Source organism: Neopsephotus bourkii, unplaced genomic scaffold (assembly GCF_033783945.1).
Source record: "Neopsephotus bourkii isolate Nb327-2 ecotype Australia unplaced genomic scaffold, CSIRO-AGI_Nbou_v1 NB_1328, whole genome shotgun sequence".
Taxonomy (NCBI): Eukaryota; Metazoa; Chordata; class Aves; order Psittaciformes; family Psittacidae; genus Neopsephotus; species Neopsephotus bourkii.
Genome location: NW_026901808.1, coordinates 1446967 through 1470166, shown reverse-complemented (window position 1 = coordinate 1470166; position 23200 = coordinate 1446967). Strand labels below are relative to the sequence as shown.

Below are 23200 nucleotides of genomic sequence, written 5' to 3'. Positions count from 1 at the left end.
ATACTTCTGTCACAAAAAAAACAGTTATCATTCTCTGTAAAACAGGTATCATACCTCTTGTAACAGTTTGAGATGGTTGGGTCAATACTTTGATATCCAAAGCATTTTTAATGTTCTCCTCCAGTACTGTGCAGTATCCATCCACCACATTAGCAATGGTATCTTTCAAAGTCCCAAGGTTATGAAAAACCTGAAGAGCAGTTCCCACTTGAGTAGGATTCTAGAGAAAGAAGATTTTCAAAATGAATTATTATCTTTAACTGTACTATAGGGGTTTTTTTATCCATGATGAGGCATCATTTTACTGGGCAAGCTCATCTTTAAGTTCAGACTGCTAATTCATTTAACATTAAATAACTGGCATCCTTACTGTATAACAGAGAACAGAAGATAAAGGAGAGGACTGATTTCCTTTGATTGCTCTGCAATGCTTTGCTTAGCTTCCTTTGGTACTACCCTCTGAATAATGAGAATGGAAAAAAAGGAAGAACTGGAAGCACTGCTGGCAGTATCTAACCTGGGGTGAGATACCAGTGATTGATCCTATAATTCCAAGGTTAGTTACAGTACATCTATATTAAGCTACGGTATAGTTAGCAATATTGTTTAAACATGCACATGCGGTCTGTTACAGTACTGTGATTTAAGTGCCAAACAGTTAATTAAATGTGATACAGGCTTAAAAAAAACCCAACCAAGTACAAGCAGAGGCAAGCAGGTCATGCCCCTACCACTGACTACTGCAGAATTTAAGCTTGTATTTCTACATTTCTATTTCTAACGCTGACAACCAACAAAACCAAACTCAAAACACCCTCAAGTATCTCTGCATGGTTCACAGCTTTTCTGAAATACAGGAGAGTGAAAACCATCCAAAAGCTGTTCAGGTCCATTGTTCAAGAGACCTTTGATTAAGAATAAATCTGATGATAATTCCACTGAGCAACACTAAACACTGGCATGGGTGTTACTTAGCAAGAGAAAAGCCTCAAATTATTGCCTTTGGAAACTAAGCACTGTCATCTGTACACTGAATACTGCTTTTTTATTTCGCATTCACATGCAATTAGCTGAGGGGGCGATCAGTTGATCATACACACATTAGAGACGCAGTCTTTTGTCATTTTTCTTAGTGACTTCTGCCAGCAGTAAAGAATATGGTCTGGCAGAAATCCTGGCACCTAGACTGGACAGAAGCATCTGAGACCACAGGCACATCCCGCTAGATATCCTGCTTTGACTCTCCTCTGGCAGTGAGACCTTACACCACTGCCCTCTTCCTGCTGGTGGCTGCAGCAGTAGTTGTTGGAAGGTCTGCTGCAAGACCGATGCAACTCTTGCTTCATCTTCCCCAGGTCAAGGTTTTTACAGCCAGACACTCCAGAGTTAAAGAAAAAGGGTATGCTCATCTACCTTTCAAGTGTGGGGAACTTGCACTGAGATCACATCAGTAAAGCTACAATACAGCTGCTGAGGATTTACTTACTGGTACATTCACCTACTGCAATAGGTTTTTTGATCCACTGACGAACAGCGCATTCTCCTCAAACCTGTTTCACAGGTCACAGCACTATAACTACACATTCATGTCACACTTTATAGGGCTTCTGCAAAGATCAGAACCATAACTGAAGCAAAAAAAGCCAGATCTCATCTCATTTCCCAAACCCAAAAAGATGTTTCCAGGTTTAGTGGAAAGCAAAGGAACATTAGGTTTGCATATTATGGTTTGCAGACCATATACTAACTGTACCAGTTTCTTTTTCCAAACAGTGTGGGAATTAATGAACATTACCATCATAGTATTATGGGTCTGGGACTTGTAGGTTTAGTTTTTTTGACAAATGGGTATGCTGTAAAATTTCTAAGCATCCTGTGGGTGTTTTTGTGTAGGTGGGAAAGTGAGCCATAAAGACTGGAAGATTAATGGGATGTCAGAAAATGAAGAGTAGTATAATGAAAGGAGGGAATCTGGGGACAGAATGAACAAGAAAATACAAATGGTAAGAGGATGGGGAATATAATGAAAAGAAACTGGAAAGAAGAAAGAGAATGAAACTGAAAGGAAGGAAAGCAAAGACATAAAAGACTCACCTCATTTACCAGTCTTTCCTGTTTAAATTGTTCTAATTTTCATAGAATACTTACCCAATTATAAAACCAGGCAGAAGGTCAGTAATACAAAATCAATACCTTACTACTATGGTTTCAGACACTAATGATCATATATAACCTAACAAAAAAATACAACAGCATCAAAAGGTGAGCAGGGCACTCTCCAGTCTTGAATAACCAACGGCCAGATATTTGCTTTCCTGACAAACAGGCAGTATAGGCAAAAATAATTTCAGGCAGCAGATGAAACTCAGAGCTCCCACATCATAGTTCAGCAAACTAACTCTGAAGCTACTGGTCAAAAAAAAGACACAAAAAAAAAGCTCAGAAAGACCCTGAGCTATGTTTGAAAGAAACTGGTTTTAGCCAGAAGTTGTCGAACAATTCTATTTGAACTTAGGAATAGTTAAGAACAACCAAAACACATTCTCGAAAACTGCTATTCACTCAAAGTATCTTCCAAATTTAGTATCAAAGTTAAAATCAGAATAGAACAGAGATTATGCAGGTGGCTTATTTCTTATTTGCTTTAAATTGTGGGCATGGCCACTGACAGAGGGCTTCTAGTTCATGTATTCATCTTGTACAACAGGAATTAGAGATCTATTCAATATATCCATGTACAATAAAATATCTTTTTTATTTGTTTCATATAAGCATTTTTCTCTCCTTGAAAAACAGTGTGTTTTATATGCCCCAGACAGGCGATATAAAGTCCATAGTTGGTTTGTCACTAATCCTAAGAGAACTGCATTTTTTATGCACAGCTAGTTTCTAGGTTTGGACAATATGTTTAAAAAAAAATGGAGCATCTCTTGGGACAAAAATTATTATGTGGAAAGAAAATGTTCAATAACCCTAGAATAGGATATACACTGAAATAACCAAACTTGTAAACTAATGTACATTCTAACAGGAAATACAAAAGCTTCTTGCAGTCCTTCCAGAGTAAATGTAAAAATAGCTTCCAGAATGATACTTCTAAATATCTCTGACTGGCACTTAGTAGCAAATATTTTAATTTGATAGCAGATTTACTATATTGGGAACTAGTTCAGTTACTTTTCTCTGTTTGTTTCACACAGCTCATTTTGATCGTATGAGATAGCAGTTGCAACTTCCAACACAGTACAGCTTTACAAGGTCAGTTAAATAATCCAAATAAAAAAGACCCCTTGTGAGACTGACAATCCTCACTTTCCCCTCTTGCCACCATTAAAAAACACTGCCTCCTTCAAATAATTTTCCTATAAATAACATTACTACCCCTAATAACAAGTACTATTACTTGAAGATCGGGTGATTTAGGATGAGTTTGTAAGCTCTTGCAGCTACCAATTACAAGTAGTTCTTCGCCATTTCTTACAGACACCAAAAGTGAAAAAAGTGAGAAGGAAAAGTTGCAATTCAGTTTCATGAGCTCAAGCAGATAAGCAGTGAAGGAAACTCAGCCACCTCAGTCACAGCCACAGCAAAATGACTTACTGAGCAGAATTAATAATTCACTGAGAATTGCTGGAATTCCTGCTCCGCAGTATCGCTCAGCTATTTTAAATGCAAGAAAAATTAATAAAAAGCTAAAAGTAAAAAATAAATGCCAATGAAATTCAGCTGCAGTCTAAAAACAGTATTTTATTTCATTTCCAAAAGTCCATGTCTTAAAAAAATTAATTGGTACATCACAACTCCTAAAAATGAACCTGCTTAGGGAAGCATGTCTCTATGTTCATTATCACTCCATCTGTCTTTTACACTGTTCATCTTTAAAATCTGAGCAATACACAGAACGGTCAGATTAACAATGTAAAGCCAGAGAATACAGACTTCTTTCTAATGATTTTTCAGTTCTCCCTGTTTTGACATTTGCAGTCTTGAGAGGAGTAAGAAGTTAAGATGTTATAATTTCCTATAGAAGGTAATACTGACATAAAGTGTTGGCTAGACTCCAGAAAAGTACATTTTAAGCCGTAAGAGGCAAGAATCCCAAAGCAAAACATTCAAATATGGTTAGGTTATCATATCTACCTTCTGTGAGCCCATATTTGGAATAAGCAGCTTCATTTGGTAGAAGGACTTCCACAGGAAAGGAAAACAGTCTTAAAGCACAGCCATAAAACTGATCATGTCCTCAAACTAGGTCAGACTTTTCTTTCTTAGAATAACAGGAAGTAAATAATAAGTATTGCACTACAAAGGTTGGGGGGGGGGGGGGGAAGAGGAAAAAAAAAGCAGCAATAAAATACTAGAAAGCAAAGAAGCAAGATTTTTCAACACAGCTAAACAGCTTGCCAAAACACTTATTCTCTGTAATAGTGTAATCAAAGCAACAGATGGCTAAGAGCTAATGGAACAGAAAGGCATCAGGAACTGTTGTAAAGAATTATCTCATGAAACATCAAGCAATATTCCAAAGTTTACCAAGCCTTAGGCTATCAATGTGACAGCAATTTCAAAGAAAGTATCTGACACCTCTGAGAACACATCAGCTAGACCATAACAATTACAAATTTTATCCTACAATGCTGCATTTGAGTGTACAAAGAGTACAAATGCAGAGTAGAAATCATACAAAATGATCAAAACTAATAGGCAACACGAAAATAGGGGCATCTGAGTCAAATCAAGCTTCTTAAAATGCTTCTCTTATGTCCTAAACAACTACACCAACCGCTAAAGCCATCATCAATAAAGAACCAGTTGGCCAGTTAATCTGAAAATGTGGCTTCTCTATTAAGAAACAGCTACTGCTTTATGATGAAGGTCAGAGTAAAGGGGAAGGTTTTAGAACCTCCCTTGTGCAACCTTGACTTGCATCTGCTGACTCAAGTCCTGTTACTGAAGCACAAAAGTATAAGGACACAATCTCATTACTAATTCTGATCTTTGGACAGCAGCTTGTGACCAGATGTTTTCTCCCATCTCACAACATCATTATGTACGTGCTCGCTCTGTTAGCTGGTTGAACAAAGCCATTACAAAACAGAAATGTCAGGTTTTGCTTTTAACTCAGTCTTAACAATTAAGATTAGGAATCAGCTACTGAAGGGTTATAATATTCTTCTCTCTGTTTATAAGAAACCTTCAAGTTCAGAAAAAATATCCTTTAAATGGTATACTCTGAATGATTTAAATAGCTACCAAAAGCCATCTGGGTTTTCTTGTTCTCTTGCTAGTCTTTGCAACAAGATAATCATTACCTATGCAAGTGACAGTTTCTCATTTCTGAAATCTGTGCACCTCCTGTCAACAGCTCCAAAGAGCCCTTAAATACTTAAAAGGAATAAACTTTTAAAAGTTACTTTATTTTAAATTCTTTTCAGTTATAATTTTCATATTCAGCTACAGACAGACCTCCATCAATGTCAGGTTCACGCTGGATCACATTTCAGAACTTTTTTTTTCTTAATACAAAGTTCAAATTCCTTGATCACTCATCTAAAGTAAACTTCAGCTCTGCAGATAACTTGGTTAAGAATCACAGAACAGTTGAGGTTGGCAAGGACTGCTGGAGATCACCTAATCTACCTCCCTGTCCAAAGGAGGGTCTACCAGATGAGGCTGCTCTGGACCTTGCAAGGGAGAGATAGGGTAGTTCAAATGAGCCAGAAGACATCCTTCTCCTGCTCCATTTTCCCTTCCTAGATCTGCTTACAGTTCCAGGAAAATTTAACAATGGACTCATGCAGTCATTTCCACCGAGTTTCACTGAGGCCAGACCGAAAGACAGCAAGTGTCTGTACAAACACCTAACAAAACGTCTTCAGTGCTGGCAGTGTTACCCACCCCCTGACAGTAAGATCATCCTTCCAAGCCCTCTTGTAAACTTGTCCACTGGGAGGAGCATGACAAGACTGACCTATTTCTGTTACAGATGCTACATTTAAAGAAAAATATATATTTCTTGTGTTTTTAAAAATAAATGGGTAGTCTCTTTAAAAATAAATGGGCAACATTATATTACACAAGAACTTTACTATGAAGAAAAAAATATCTTAAGTCATCTAAATGAAAATAAATACTGTGTCTAGCTTTTCCTGCAGCTTGCATATGCATCTGGGATCCAGTTCTGCTACTGAAAAAAAGCCAGTTCCCATCCCTCACTATCTGCCAGTAAAGCATTTTAAAACTTTCACACAAGTAAGAACTTATTTGGGCCAATACCGGCAGAAGAAAAAAAGGGAGATAGAAGTAGAGAAGAATAAGCAGCTAAGTGCATAACTTGTTCCACACAGAGGACATCATTCACCATCTAGGAACTACAGCATTTTGATGCAAGATTTCTCCTTTCTAATGCAACATACTGTTCAGTTCTGTATGTTACTCGATCCAACAGAAAGCTTTAAACCTTTTGTTACCACAAGAACATCTCTAAACATACGATAATGTGGAATTTCATGTGGCACTGACTAAGCAGATGAAGAACACGATGAAACACCCATTTTTTTTAGAGACGAGTAAGACAAAGAGCAGATTTTTAACCTGAGAAAAAGGCAAAATGTATTATCTTGTTTCAATGAACATCATGGTTAGTCAATCATATTTTTCACTCTGCTCTATGCAGATGTGGCTTATTAATGTGTTATATGTTTCTCTTGGATCACCTAATTGCATTATTTCAGAACCTGTTAACAATCAACAGTCAACAGTAGAAACTACAAATAGAATTACAGTCTGGGAGAGGCATTTAACAGTAACATACTATCTTATCTGGAGAGAAAGAACCTCAGTGTAGTCTTAGGTTTGAAGAGAGACAGATACATGAAAGTACCAATTAAAAAAAATGGATGAATTATACAGAGACCCAGCCAAAAAAAACAGGGTCAGTCTCTGCTCAGTTGCATCCCTGGAATCCTAGCAGAATTTCGTACGCACTGTTTACCTTGAGTATTTAAAATGAATAAGAAATTACTTTAATCAATTTGGTATAAAACACTTGAATGGACAATGATTTTGAAAGAAGACTACTACCTTATTTCAGTTTTGATTCAGCTCATTCTAGACTAGACCCACGTAATTAAACCACTGTAATGTCTGCTAAAAGAAAAACCTCTATGGTTCTCATTCGAATCCTACCTCAACTATTTTCAATGAGATCTAATCTTAGCCTGCCTTTCTTGATCTGTAGCAAGGCAAACACCACTTCCTTATTTCACAGCTCCACCTTATCCATTTCCCATTCCACCCTCCAGCCCTTCTGTAGTCTTGTTCTTGTAACAGCTCCTTCCATTCATATCTTTCTCTTTGGAGCTACCTTGAACTCCTAAACTCAGTTTCTAGTTTCCACATTGACACATCCTGTCCTCAGTTTCCTCCTTCTCCCCCTTCAGCATGTTTTATTTACAAAGCCTTTCACAGTTGAGCTGTTCATAGCAGTGACCCATGCCTCTCTGCATATAAATGGACGAATCAATTATCATATTTGCATTAATTATCTTAAAGGCATTAGTATTAGATATCTTCATGCCCTTACAGGTATTATCTAGTCTTGGTGCAGTTTCAGTTTTGCACAGTGGTCAGAGCTGTCCAAGACATAATGGTTGACATGTTTCCAGCTCACAGAATCCACCTAAACAGACAGATAACCAGAACACAGAAGCAGACTATGCAGCAGCCTCTAATTTAAAATCATTTCTGCCTGTAAAAAAGCTGAACTCAATGTTATTAAACATTCCTGTGTTTTCATGATGCGCATTCTATGAGGAACAATTTTTTAGTGATCACAAATGACATTTACTAATTGGTATGAACCAAACTCTTTCATATTTCAAAATAAGTAGTCTCAATGGGAAGATCTAACACACAAAGTGGTTTCTGAGCTTTATAAGGTGCTCTTTTTCTTTTTTTTTACCTTAACAAAATGTATAGCTGGAAATTCTTTAGAATTTATTTAATATCTACTATTTCTGGTCCAGTAAAGCTATCCATATTCTTCAGAAAGCATTATCAAGCTCTAAGTTAATATGTATTTAGAACATCATCTACACGGGAATATTAAGTTTTAACATTTTGTTGGCAACTGCCCAAATTAATCAAGATGAATCTTCAAAGAAAAGGACCGTGAGTGACTTTAAAAACTATCCAGCTGATTCTCGTATTAAACTGTCACTAAACAGAGTATAAAGATTTTGGCAAACAGTTAAAGTGATGATTCATAGCAAAGTGAAGGGATATAAAACATTAATGACTTCTCAATTTTCACCTATTACTTTACCATAAAAGACAGTTATATAAAAATATTGTTCAGATCAGATGTATTTTCAGGAATACCCATTTATAGAAACTATTTATAAACCACTTTCTTGCACTATCATAAAAACAGGCAGAGAAATGATGGGATTAGGAGGGCGACAGAATAATAAATCCTTACAAATAAACACCGGAAAGTGCAAGCTATTTGTTGTGCTGCACTGAAAAGTGCAGTAAAGTACTTGCAAATACTCCATTATCCAGTCACAGATTTTCAGTCTAATTCTGCATTTATGAGTCACAAACACCTACAGGAATAAAAAAAAAGAAAGAAAAACCCCAGACACACAATCTGTCAATCCACTTTGATTAACCATTTACACAGGAGAGGAGCTGTGAAAAATTCCACAAAAATACTGTGTCACACTTGGACATCAATTGCATTAAGCTTCCTGAATTTCCTCTATATAGGGCAAGCGCACAATGGCAAAGTGATACAAAGCTTTCTATATCACAGCTGAAAGCAAATTCTGCACAATCCCATAATCTGTTTACAATTCAGTACACATATTTTAATAAATGCACATAGACTCATCAAAATCTGAAAGATCAGCATCTCACAGGACAAAAGAGACTATCACCATGTCTATTATTTTCATTATTCATTTTATAACTCAGCAGTAAAAACTGTCAGTGTGAAATTAAAACTTCCGTTACTTTTAAAAGAAAGCCTCTATTTTCCTATGTTTACACAGTATAAAAGATTAAACTGCTAGTTTAGAATGATTTCAACATCAACATGACTTCTTATTCTTTTTTTCTTAAAAACCCTTTCAGAAAAGCAGTGTTTTTTGAATTAAAAAAAAAAAAATCTCCTTTATGTATCCTCTATTTACTAGGTACTGCTTTCCAATATTTCTAGTAGCAGTGAACATGACCAAAAGACGTTACAAAATATGCTCAGGAACTTCAGTGTCCACAGGGATATGAAATAGTTTGGTATCTGAATTCACTGCACATTTTCAGAATATCCCCAGGTATTGCCATTGGACACTTTATTTTAGTGATTAATTACTGGCATTCCAAACATTTTTTTTAATTCAGAAACATTAATGTTCACACATATATCTAGCTGATCTACACTATCATGCATTGGCATAGTGCTGGAACAGCTAGGAAGTTTTAAAAGGCCCTGTGGATGTACCAGGAGACCAAAGTGAACCTATCAATCACAACAATACTAGCATATTCACGTCATTTTCATCTTCTGTGTGCTTTACCGGTAACAACAAAATGCATTTGATGGTATTTTCTCTAGCAAGGGCATAGAGAACAAATACGAAGTGGCTGGGGATCTAACACATTCACATTATGCTTCATATTTTCCATCTGGAAAATACGGACAATCACCCACAACTGACATGTATGCTAAAGGTATATTTAACTATTGTTGTATGCACCAACAGTAACTTGTTTTCAGCTGAATTCAGTGAATAATTCCTTCCAAGAACAGAAGAGTCCACCCATGTTTTGTTTAAAAAGAAGCAGTTGGAAACACAGGCCAGATTTTACAGCAAATGTGTCTCATCAACCATAAAGGGCAATAGTGCTTGCACAACATTAGGACATGTTAAATAATTACGTAATTTTAGCTCCCAGATACTTAGTCCATTGCAAGATATATGATTGCAAGGCTGAGCCCAGAAATGCATATCCCCAAGTGAAAAGCAGGAATATCTATTTTCTCTTCCACACCTCTCTATGTATTTCCTTCCTCTCCAACTCTGCTTCTAGAGGAGACACTAGAATCTGACAAATACTTTCACTTTTTAAACAGCTGAAGATTCACTTTCATTTGAAACTGTTGTCGTGACAGGTTTCCATAGTACTTCCCTGCAGCAATCACTCCTTCTGCCTTCTCTATTTCTATTTAAAAAAAAAAAACAATCTTTGAGTAGCAAAAAAAAGGGGAGACAAAAAAAGGCCCAACCAAATTGCCCCTGCATTACAGCCAGAGCAGCAGCGGAAAAGAAGCAATACTGAAAGATGCTGTTTGGTAACCCTTCCTCCTTTGTAGGTTTAAGTCACCAAAGTATGGGCAATTTTATTTTTAAAATTAGTTTCAAACATGCAAATTCTTGGGTAAGAAGCAATAGCAGCACAGTTAGTGAACAGTATGTGAAGCAGCACTTCCTCCAATGGCTTAAATCTGCTTTTAAGTTATAGAGAGAAATAATCCACTGACTAGAGTTCAGACTCACCAGTTTAAAATGTGATTTTTTACCAAGTTTGAGGCCTAAATTAACAAGATCAGCTGAAACTAGAATTTCCTAAATACACTGCCCACACTAGACTACAGTTGTTCTTCCCTGTGACCCAAGAATATCACATTCTTCTGGTCTATATCATCTTTATTAAGTAGATCCAGCCTCAAAGCACAAATGATTTCTCTTGTTTTTTTACAAGGCTGTCAAAGATCATCTAGTGACATGCCCTTGGCAGTCACAGCAGCAAGCAACCACCCAAGCTCTGCCTGGTGCTCAAGGGCAGCTCACTCCCAAATGAGACACGGGAAAAAGCCCTTCAGGCTTAGGATGACCCTGGTCTTCATTCCCACTTCCTGAAGAACTGTTTCAACACTTCTTCTCCAGCACCTTTATAATTTTTTTCATCACTTGTGTAGTTAAACAAGCAGTCACCCATGCCTACAAGGAAATCCCAGCTACTTACACTCAGGAAAGGTAACAGCTGGTGAATCCTAGCAAAACCACCCCTATATGAGCTGCAAAAGAGTGCCAAGGTTCAGCTTTTACACACTGACACTCTCCGCTGCAAATTGCATTCTTGGGTACTTAATTCACTGAGTGCAGAACCTACATGACTAAAACGGCATTGCGAACCCATTCTTGTAGCCCCACACCACACTCCCCATTGCCACAACCCTTACTGTGTGTGCCAACACCTACGAGCATTATACATTTGGTGCATGATCCTTTTCTCTCTGGGCCTCTGTTCTTCACCTGCAAACCACAGATAATGGCACTTTGTCACAAAGGTGGTATAGGGATAACAGCAACAGGAACTGTAAGGAATTCTGGTAATAAAGATTATAGAGTTAGTTGATGCAGAGGGACAGATCAAACTCAGGTAAATTTTTGCTAAAAACACTGATCCCTCAGCTCAAAACAGAAAATACAAAACAGCAGGGAACAGGAATAGCATTTTTGCTATGCACCCCTGGAAACGATGTGCAGTAAATGTGAAAATTGGCACAGGGACTTTCTGGAAGATGCATAAAGGTTTCTCATTCTTGGTACTTGCTTTCCTGCTGGCTTGAAAGTTGGGTAATGTACATGATCAAAAGAGATGTTTATTGATTTATCATGAATACAAAGAACTAATCTGATTAAATGTTGCAACTTAGTACTACCGTTGAATGAACTGATCCATTAAAACACATGTACACCTTTGTAACAGCTCACACAAGGACTAAATGATACATGACAGCTGAGCATGTCAGCTAAAAATTGTATTTTTCTAGCTATATAGCAGTAAATAAAGCCACATGGACTAAGAACAAGTAAAGGTATTAGAAGATACACACAACTATGCATAAGGTCTTTTTTAGACACTAGATGAGTTAATAAGACTTTATTTGATGCTGGATACTCACTTTTTGAGAAAATATAAGCAATATTTTATCTTTTACACAATACATACATAATTTGGTACCTCTACCAACCAAGGTAAATATGAAAAATTGGGCTGAGTTTTCAGGTCAGCCAGATATCCTGCACAGAGAGCAAAATGTCATTTATATCATGGACTGTTGCCATCGCGTCCGATGATTGAAATCCACCCATTTTTTTCTTTTATAAGACTCTAGATGAATTCCCAGACGCAGCTCTCCAGTCTGTAACACTGTCCTTCACCTGCATTCAAGTGGACCACCAGTCAGACACATTTTTAATACCACTGTCACATGGTAGCAAGTTAAGATTAGAAACACACAATTCCAGTTTCAACATGATGACACTATCACCAGTGGGAACAGATCTGGGGAGAAGGGAAGAGAGATGGGGAACTGACACCTGATGGAAATTGCCTACTGTCCCCTTCAGCTTATTGAGACAATGCAATCCTCTGTTACAAGTGTTAAGTTCTGCAATGTGCAGACGTTTTTATGTATACATTTACACTGTGCTTTACTGCTAAAGTTCTGCAGCTCCACTCAACCTACACAAGTACTGTGTCCACCTTCACTGACTGCCAGTATTACTGATATCTTCAAGAAACAATCTCTGATACAGGAATTGAAAACCTATTAGGTTGTATGTGTTAATTACCTCACACAAAAATGATCTATCCATAACACGTATTTAAGTTCCCAAGGTGTGAGCTATAGTCTACTGTTTCTCTACATGACTCTATTAGCTCTACATCTGCACTCAAGCTTTTAAAGATAATTTTCTATTAAGCAAGTAAGTGGGTGTGGTGAGTACAGCACAAATATTTTGAGATAAATTCCTGACTGGATCCCTTCAAATTACTTGTAGTGCCTTAGAGGAACACTACCCCTCAAAAGGCCGAAAGACTTCCTCTCTGATGATTCCTAAAAATGTGTGCAGAGCATTCCTTAGACTTACAGAGTTCAAGAAAATCACAAACACATGCACTGTACTTCAACCTCATGCTCTAATTTAAAAGCTTTACTAAACACCAACCGTTAGTTTAAACATACAGATTTATGTATGTTCCTGAAGGAATAGCATTATTGAAACATATACATTTACTCAGGAAAATAATTATTCAAGCTTGGATCTCTACAACATTCATCAATGAAGTGTCCTTTCCTCAGATATTACTGTTTCTAAGCATATATATTCTTCCCTACTCTGCTTAACAAACAGGCTACATTAATATCCATTTCATCAGCCCAGCTAGCAAATACTGTAACTATTTTGTTTTCACAGTATCACAGTATCACAGTATGTTAGAGATTGGAAGGGACCTCAAAAGATCATCTAGTCCAATCCCCCTGCCGGAGCAGGAACACCTAGATAAGGTTACACAGGAACGTGTCCAGGCGGGTTTTGAATGTCTCCAGAGAAGGAGACTCCACAACCTCCCTGGGCAGCCTGTTCCAGTGTTGTCACCCTCACTGAGAAGAAGTTTCTTCTCAAGTTTAAGTGGAACCTCTTGTGTTCCAGTTTGTACCCATTTCCCCTTGTCCTATCATTGTTTGCCACTGAGAAGAGCCTGGCTCCATCCTCGTGACACTCCCCCTTTATATATTTATATACACTAATAAGGTCACCCCTCAGTCTCCTCTTCTCCAAACTATAGAGACCCAGCTCCCTCAGTCTTTCCTCATAAGGGAGATGCTCCACTCCCTTAATCATCTTAGTTGCCCTGCGCTGGACTCTCTCCAGCAGGTCCCTGTCCTTCTTAAACTGAGGGGCCCAGAACTGGACACAATATTCCAGATGCGGTCTCACCAGGGCCAAGTAGAGGGGAAGGAGGACCTCTCTCGACCTACTAACCACCCCCCTTCTAATACACCCCAGGATGCCATTGGCCTTCTTGGCCACAAGGGCACAGTGTTGGCTCATGGTCATCCTGTCCACTAGGACCCCCAGGTCCCTCTCCCCTACACTGCTCTCTAACAGGTCGTTCCCCAATCTATACTGGCACCTGGGGTTGTTCCTGCCCAGATGCAGGACTCTACACTTTCCCTTGTTATATTTCATCAAGTTATTCCCCACCCAACTCTCCAGCCTGTCCAGGTCTTGCTGGATGGCAGCACAGCCTTCTGGCGTGTCGGCCACCCCTCCCAGCTTAGTGTCATCAGCAAACTTGCTGATAGTACACTCAATTCCCTCATCTAAATCATTGATGAATATATTAAATAATACTGGTCCCAGTACCGACCCTTGAGGCACTCCACTAGATACAGGCCTCCAACTAGACTCCACCCCATAGACTACAACTCTCTGGCTTCTCTCCTTCAGCCAGTTCACAGTCCACCTCACTACCCGATCATCCAGACCACACTTCCTCAGTTTAGCCGCAAGGATGCTGTGGGAGACCGTGTCAAACGCTTTGCTGAAGTCAAGGTAGACCACATCCACCGCTCTGCCATCATCCATCCACCGTGTTATTTCCTCATAAAAGGCTAAGAGATTGGTCAAGCATGACTTCCCCTTGGTGAAGCCATGTTGACTGCCCCTCATAACCCTCTTATCCTTGATATGCCTTAAGATGGCACCAAGGATAAGGTGTTCCATTACTTTCCCAGGAATGGAGGTGAGGCTAACCGGTCTATAGTTACCTGGGTCCTCCTTCTTGCCCTTTTTGAAGACAGGAGTGACATTTGCTTTCCTCCAGTCCTCAGGCACCTCTCCCGTTTCCCAAGACTTGGTAAAGATGATGGAGAGCGGTCTAGCAATGACCTCTGCCAGTTCCCTCAGCACCCGCGGGTGCATCCCGTCTGGACCCATGGATTTATGGATGTCCAGATTGCTCAACTGGTCTCTAACCCATTCCTCATTGACTAAGGCAAACTGCTCCGTTGACCTGTCTTCATCTGAGGTCTCAGGGGAACAGGGCTCTTCAGGACTGCCTCCAGCAGAGTAGACAGAGACAAAGAAGGCAATCAGTAACTCTGCCATCTCTGCATCTTCTGTCACCAGGGCACCCGTCCCGTTCATCAGCGGGCCTACATTGCCTCTGGTGTTAGTTTTACCTGCCATGTATTTGAAAAAGCTCTTTCTGCTGTCCTTGACCCCTCTCGCCAGCTTTAATTCCAAGGAGGCCTTAGTCATCCTAGCTGCCTTCCTACATCCTCTAGCAGCAGCCTTATATTCCTCCCAAGTGGCCAGCACTTCCTTCCATGACCTGTAAACTCTTCTCTTCCACTTGAGCATACCCGGCAATTCCCTATTTAGCCACGCAGGTCTCCTGACCCTCTTCCTTGACTTCCTATGTGTCGGGATGCTCTGATCTTGAGCTCAGAAAAAGCAATCCTTGAATGCCAACCAACTATCTTGGGCCCCTTTATCTTCAAGCAGCCTTGCCCATGGGATTTCCCCTAGCAATTGCTTACAAAGGCCAAAGTTTGCCCTGCTGAAGTCCAGGGTTGCAATTCTACTTGCTATTCTACTGGTCCTACCACACAAGATCCTGAATTCCACCATCTCGTGGTCGCTGCAACCAAGGCAGCCCTCAACCTTCACTGCTTCGATCAGACCCTCCTTGTTAGTGAGGATGAGATCCAGCAGCGCACCTCTCCTGGTTGGCTCATCCACCATTTGCATGAGGAAGTTATCATCCATACACTGGAGGAACCTCCTGGACTGCGGCTGGGTTGCTGAGTAGTCCTTCCAGCAAACATCAGGGAAGTTAAAATCCCCCACGACGACCACGGCCTGTGACTGTGAGGCCGCTCTCAGCTGCCTGTAGAAGGCCTCATCAACTTCCTCACCCTGATCCGGTGGCCTGTAACAGACACCCACAACAGTATCGCCCCTGCCAGCCTGCCCCTTAATTCTCACCCACAGACTCTCGACTCGCTCATCATCTGTCCCTGGACAGAACTCAGTGCATTGTAGCTGCTCTCGCGCATAAAGAGCAACCCCACCACCCCGCCTGGCTGGCCTGTCTTTCCTGAAAAGGACATAGCCCTCCATGACTATATTCCAGTCATGTGAGCTGTCCCACCACGTCTCTGTAATTGCCACCAGGTCATAATCTCCTGACTTAACACAGGTTTCTAGCTCCTCCTGCTTATTTCCCATGCTGCGTGCATTGGTGTACAGACATTGCAGGGAGCAAGCCGAGCACACCGATTTCACCCTAGGATTACAGGAGGCCTCCCAGTCTTCATCAGTTCTGGTGTGCTGCCCCACTGGGTCAAGCTCAGCTACAACCCCATCCCCCTTCGAATCTAGTTTAAAGCTCTCCAAATGAGCCCTGCTAATTCGTGCCCCAGCATCCTTTTGCCTCTGTGAAATAAACCTTTCCCACATGCCAATGTCCAGACTGGTGCCCTATAAAACCAGCTGTTATCAAAGAATCCAAAGCCCTGCCTGCAGCACCAGCATCAAAGCCAATCGTTTATGGACTGAATTTTCCCATTCCGTCCCACATCATCAATGGAAGATGGAAGGAGAGAGGAGAAGATCACTTGAGCCCCAGAGTCTTTCACCATCCACCCCAAGGCCCTGTAGTCTTTCTTCACCCCCCTCAGACTGCGGGAAGCAGCTTCCCCCTCACCCGTCTGGAAGACCTGACATGATTTTTCCTCAAATGTTTTCTCGATTCCTTCTGCAGTTTGATTATCACAGCTAGCAACTGATGACCTTGCAGGTAGGAGGGCTCCAGGTAACAGCTACCTAAAAAAGTCATCATTCAGACATTCAGCACTCTAACAAATCATAAAGATACCCTCTTTTTTTTTTTTATGCTCACCTTCAAAGCATGCTGCTGGCCTATAAACAAGAGGGAGCAAACTGCTGGTATTGAGTGTCCTTGCACCCACATCAAGTAGCGTGCCAACAAAGTACAAACTTACCAGTGTGTGAAATACAGTATTGAATTGTCAACCAGGTGATGTACTTTGTTTACACTAAACAGGTATCTTCCATTAGTGAAACCTCAAATCCATTAAAAACGTTGAGTGTCATGTCAACTGTAAATTGTAAAGCAGCTGCAGGGATGCTCAGCCTTTCTGGCTGGGTGGGCCACTTGCTTTCTGCAGGTGCAAGAGGAGGCCACAGGGCATGTTCTCTATGAGAACACTACAGCAGACATACTGGTAGTATTGTGTGAGTTAGAGACATGACACTTGCTGCAGAGCCAGCCCTCATGTACACTAATGTGAGCTATCTCATATGTGTGCATCCACTGCAATCAGGGTGCTGGATGATCCGTCCAGGTGTCGGTTCCAGGATACCGTATCATCTGTCTTTTCCAAGAAGCTACTAAATTTACCATACAGATTGGAAAGACCTTAAAGTAGTGCAGGTTTACTTTCGTTCTCTAAACCAACTGTATCTACAGCTAAAAACAGAAACATCTAGCAGATACTTACTCAAACTGTTATTCCTAAATCTAGTTTTCATTGCTCCCCACTTGACTCTGTATCAGGTTAGTCTACATCCTTTTTGACATGCTGGAATTCACCACTAGAACCCACAGGGCTGAGTAGAGCCTAAGTGTCACTCTATATAAGTAAAGCACAGGAATTACTATATGTTTAACAACGTACACTTTTGTTTACACCTCCCAGTACGGTATTTTCCCCTCCTTTATATCTACTTGACATGGCTGACTTTCAGCTTGTAATCCACTATAACCTCAAAATCCCCTTCTGCAGTTTTTCTTCCCTTTTTCTTCATGCAATACCTTACACTTGTTCCTTTTCAACAGCATCCTATTTCTTCAAATCAATTTCTCAAGATTATACTGAATTCTAACTCTATCCTTACAAGACCTCTTAATCCTTCTTAGACAGGCGCAGTCTGGAAATTTAATAAGTATATTCTGTATTCCATCATCCAGATCATTAATGCAAGCACTGAGTAGTGCTAGCCTGGGGCAAACCCTGCAGAAACTCACTTGATACGTTCTTCCATTTTAGAATGGAATCAACACCGTGTATGGCTTTCCAAACAGTTCTACACCAATCTTGTAGAAGTTTCATCTAGATTAATCTTCACCAGTTTGAATTTAAAAATGCTGCATGTAAAAGTATTACAGACAAAATATTAGACACCCACTTTTTACACTAAATTCATTGTCCTTCCACAGAAGGAAACTAAGCTGGTTTGACAGGAGTCACCCTTGAGAAACCTGTGCTAATCATGAAGTAGACTCAGCACATAGAATCATAGAATAGTTCGGGTTGGAAAGGACCTTAAGATCATCAAGTTCCAACCCCCCTGCCATGGGCAGGGACACCTCGCTCTAAACCATATCACTCAAGGCCACATCCAACCTGGCCCTGAACACTGCCAGGGATGGAGCATTCACAACCTTCCTGGGCAACCCATTCCAGTGCCTCACCACCCTAACAGGAAAGAATTTCCTCCTCATATCCAATCTAAACTTCCCCTGTTTAAGTTTTAACCCATTACCCCTTATCCTATCACTACAGTCCCTAGCGAAGAGTCCCTCCCCAGCATCCCTACAGGCTCCCTTCAGAAACTGGAAGGCTGCTATGAGGTCTCCACGCAGCCTTCTCTTCTCCAGGCTAAACAGCCCCAACTTGCACTATTATCAGGCATGATGGGGCACCAAGAAAGTGTGTGTGTGTCTGTGTTCATGCATGCAATATAACTAAAAAGCCTGTGCAGAGTAATGTATTCGGGAAGCATTTAGGAAGTATCACGAAAATCACCAGCCATAGGAAGCAGCTACCATCACCACATGACCTGGTATGCAGCGAGTTCTCAGAAGTAGGTAGCAGATTGGATCAGTTGTCCTGAGGGGCTACACTTCAATCACAGACTAAAGGCTGATTGCCACTAGAATACTTCATCCTCAGAACATTTATCAGCTGCTAAAACTCTGTAACTTAAAGAACTCTGCTGAAGTGGAATATTCCGTGGAAGGAGAACATTCTTTTCTGCTCACATCAAGAAATTATGAGAGAAGTATTTCCGATTTCTAGGACAGAGTAAGTTACATATCATCTTCCACCATCCAATCCCTTGTTTGAAATCCAATCAGATAGATAACCTCTAAAACGTTTGTTTTAAAAGACTGAACATGGTAGCTGAAAAATACTATAAAAAAAGGCTGGATCTTTGAACTATCAGTCTGTACCCTACACTTATTCTTGTATTACATATTCCCGTGACACATTACCATTTTTAAATGGTATCTAATGTATGTTAATAAAACTGTTAGAAGGAAAAATAAAATTCAGTCAATACATTTAGGAGGCCAAAAGATTTATTTGTTACTTCAGAAAGGCATTTGGTTTCAGAAACATAAAATATTAACATAGCAACATGACTTGGAATGCTAAGAGAAGTATTTAAAATATTTTTTTACCTTCCAATGACCTAAGAGATAAATTAATGGATAGATTAGTTAATCTTGGGGGGGGGGGGGGCCCCCCCCCCAGGTATTATTTTTTTTTTCATTCTTTAAAGCAAATTGCAACTCCTCTACAAAAACATCGTTGGAGATTACACGTGCAGTTGTAGGAATTCTTGCATCATATATGTCAAAATATCCTTTCACCTTAAAACCTATAGCAACTCAAAATCCAGAGTCTTTCTTTAGCAAAACTGCTTTATATCTACATATGATTCCATTAATAAGGGTGGAGACAAACTCAAGCTGAAGGAGGAAGAGTGGAATTTGTAAAATTCCCAAAAAGCAGGAAGGCACACACATGCTATGTTACTGAATGTTAATCTGGCATGAAAACTACAGGTCCCTTCACATCAGCAATATCATGTGCCAGAATTTACTACCTCCAGACAATTTTTTTGATAACTCCCCACAATGTCCATACCTGGCCCTGGGTACAGTACAGGAATTTGAACACATTTTTGCTCTCTACTTGTCTTAAAAAAAGAAAAATTGTCAAAAAATATTTCTAATAAAGATATACAGCATTACAAATACAATTAAAATGAAGCACCCTGTACATTATAATATATACATGTCTTTAAATTCAATAGAATTTGTCCTCCATGAATATAAGCTAGTTCCTATCAAACTCAATTACAGATGATGTCAAGGAACCTCCTATTCTGGTAAAACACACAAAAGAAAATACCTACATTTCCCGGAAGTTTGGGGGAAGGTTGTCCCCTCTTCTCTACACAGCAAATGTCTCAAAAACTTTGTCTTCCCAAGGCTCTTAAAGAAAGGAATCCCAGGGCATATACATGACCATTTGCTTCTGTGCCTCTCATAGCTTATCTCGGATTCAGATAAATCAGAAATAAGCTAAAAATACTGGTTATCATGGGGAAAAAAATACATAATACAGTCTTTCATGTTTTAGCATTTCAGAGTAAGAGCCTGAAATAGTCTTCCACCCACACTCAAAAAATTGAAGATATGCAAAAATTCCCACGTGCAACTTTATTATCTACTATTGAAGTGGGAAAATGACAACATTGGCAAAATTTTACCATTTTTGGTAATAACGTAGGAAAGCAAATGAATTGGCTTCAATTCTGAATCTTCTAGTGAACAGCTGGGAAGGAGGAGGCAAACAGCAGCATCCCAAAAACCAAACCAAAAGAGATGAGCCACAGATTGAGAGAAGGTAAAAAGAGTGCCTAATTCTCTCTGGCCTGATACAAAAAAAGCAAACCAAAGAAAAAAATAAATGTAATTTATGTACTGATTCTGATGATGTGTTGTTGCTTGTTACAAGGCTGGATTAAGGCAAATAACATAAAGCCTGAACACAAAAAAAACTGTGCCCTTTAGTCCTTGGATGAAATCTAAATTGGCCTTTTTTTCACTGAAAAGCCTATCAGAACTGTTCACTATAACCATAGATTATATTTAACTATACCTTGAGCTATTTTTGACACATTCTTTGCCTTTTCTCTCCTCTAGTCTGCTTTTACTAATGATCAACTAACCGGATAAAACAATTCCATTATTCCAGAGAAAATTAAAGTTAAGCGAAAAGACAAGATTACTTTTTAAACGCTCTAGTCTTTCCTTACTTACCAAGGTCATTTCTTTCAAAAGATAACAGATTCTAAAGAGAGTGCCCTATGAAATACTTCTGAAGGCCATGCAGAAAACACGTTTCCTTAGAAAGTCTACAGCAGTAGTGAATAACAGGTAGGAAAGACCAAAATGTGAAAAAGAGCAAGATGGCTTTACTGAATTTTTTTAACCTTCGTGTGTATATATCTGTGAAACTATGTATTCCACAAATCTTCTACAGCTTTTGAGAAAATAAGCAGCTTGCTTTGTTTTCTACATCTTTATACCACGCAGAAGTCTGTGGTGAAGGAGTAATTAAATCAGTTCCTAAACTTAGGATCTCCTGCCTAAATCTGGGAACTGATCAGATCAGAAACAATATTTTTCTCCAACACACAAGTGGCTTCATAGATTCTTATCAAACATCAGACAGATGCCAAGGGAAAAGGACTGGGTATCTCTTCCTCTTCTAGCCACAGAGAATGCTCTAATAGATGCCAGACTATGCCCATTACAGGAATATTTCTCAAAGAACAATCGCATTAATCTTAGCAGGATTTCATCTTATTCTTCCTCCAGACTGCTTGCAAGGGCATATTTCATCCTGCCAGTTCCCTGACATACAGATACCTTACTGTGGTCCTGATCATCGCACATGTCTTGAAGATAAAATACTCCAGCTGAAATAAAGTCAGGTTGCAGAGATCAGATAAAATGATTTAATGGTCTCTCCTCATTTTTATCTGTTTCACTGTCATATAATAAACCGATTCATTTGAATTGTTCTAACAGTATTGATTACTGGAAGTTAAGCGCAACTTAAACGATTTTGATATTGCTTCTTCCTGAGCAAAGGTAGATCGATCTAAGAGTCTTTCTCTAAAGTTGGATCTAGCCAACTAATAAGCATACAGTAGTCATGAGTATTTTCAGGTTGTCCCATAGTATTATTTTTTGGCAGAATTCTGAAGGAGAGGCTTTCACAAAAATCATCTGTGTCTGAACCAACTTAAACCAGCCCATTTAACAACATGGTTAGCCACAGCCCATTAGAAGGCTTACTACTGAACAGTACTTTTGCACCGTTAGCATTTTGGGGGGTTTGTGCGTGGAAATAGGTGAGCTATTCACAAACCTCTAACAATTACAAGAAATAATAAATGTTTGATTAGGAGTTCTGATTCCCACATCAGTTGGTCTAGTATCAGACCCACTGAGACAGTTCTGAATATATTTAAAACACAAGAAGTTTACTGAAAAACAACTATCAACAATTATGTAACATCAAAACAGTCTAAATCATGGAATACATTCAGTCACCAGTTTGTGAGAGGGTCAAGACAGGGAGGACTCCTCTACAAGTCACACAAAACATATAAAATAAATGAACTGAAGAAACATGTCACCTTTTTTACCACCCCAGAGCAAGCTGTCTTATAACATCTCATATATGCAGAAACGCATCAGCTCTAAGTCAGAGAAACAAATACATAGCTTAACTTTTCAAGTTGTCAGAAGATTAATAAGCAGATAAGGGGTTCTCAGTTACACAAACACTACATCCCTCTAACCTCCAGATTACACAACACAGTAACAGACTATCATCTAATCATGCTGTCAGTAATCATGCTATCATCTGTAATCATCCACAGCTTCCTACCCATCCCAGGTGCACTTCTGACCCTCTTAATAGATTCTAGATCCAGATTTTGATTTATCTATTGGCTAAGCCTGAAGGGGAAAAAAAAAATGACATCCTTCACACACTCAGGACAGGCACAGAAGCAGTAGTTCTGTTATTTGCAACAAACTGATGTTTGTTTTTTCCTAATGAACAGTTGTCACTTCAGAAGGCTTTTGATATTTTGCTCATTCTTTACTCATCTGATCCTTGGTATCCTTCTGGACATCGACACTGATATTAAAGTTCTAGAGTATCAGCTCAATTATCATCAACCTGAGCAAAAATTCACTGATTACAGTAATTTAGGCTTATTTTCTTTTCTGGATAAAATCTTGCTTCACAAGCCTCCTCCTTGCAGAGGGATCTGTTAGCAAAATATACTAAGTAGTTGGCCTTTGTGTTCAACCCTGTGATTTAAAAAGGAGTGTCACAGAAAAAAAGACTTTATTTTGAAGAGATGAAGTGCACAATCTGAACTGCATTAAAAAAACTACCATTCCAGAATGACAGACACCTTTTTTTTAC

At 39.4% G+C, this 23200-nt stretch overlaps 1 protein-coding gene across 1 annotated transcript in view; it reads right to left on the bottom strand.

Moving 5' to 3' along the window:
* COG5 (component of oligomeric golgi complex 5) overlaps positions 1-23200 on the bottom strand; it is a 192403-nt gene that overhangs the window by 70822 nt on the left and 98381 nt on the right. Inside the window, exon 8 of the mRNA XM_061366262.1 lies at positions 55-220. Within this exon, the coding sequence (XP_061222246.1) occupies positions 55-220 (166 nt within the window). The remainder of the gene's footprint in view (positions 1-54; positions 221-23200) is intronic.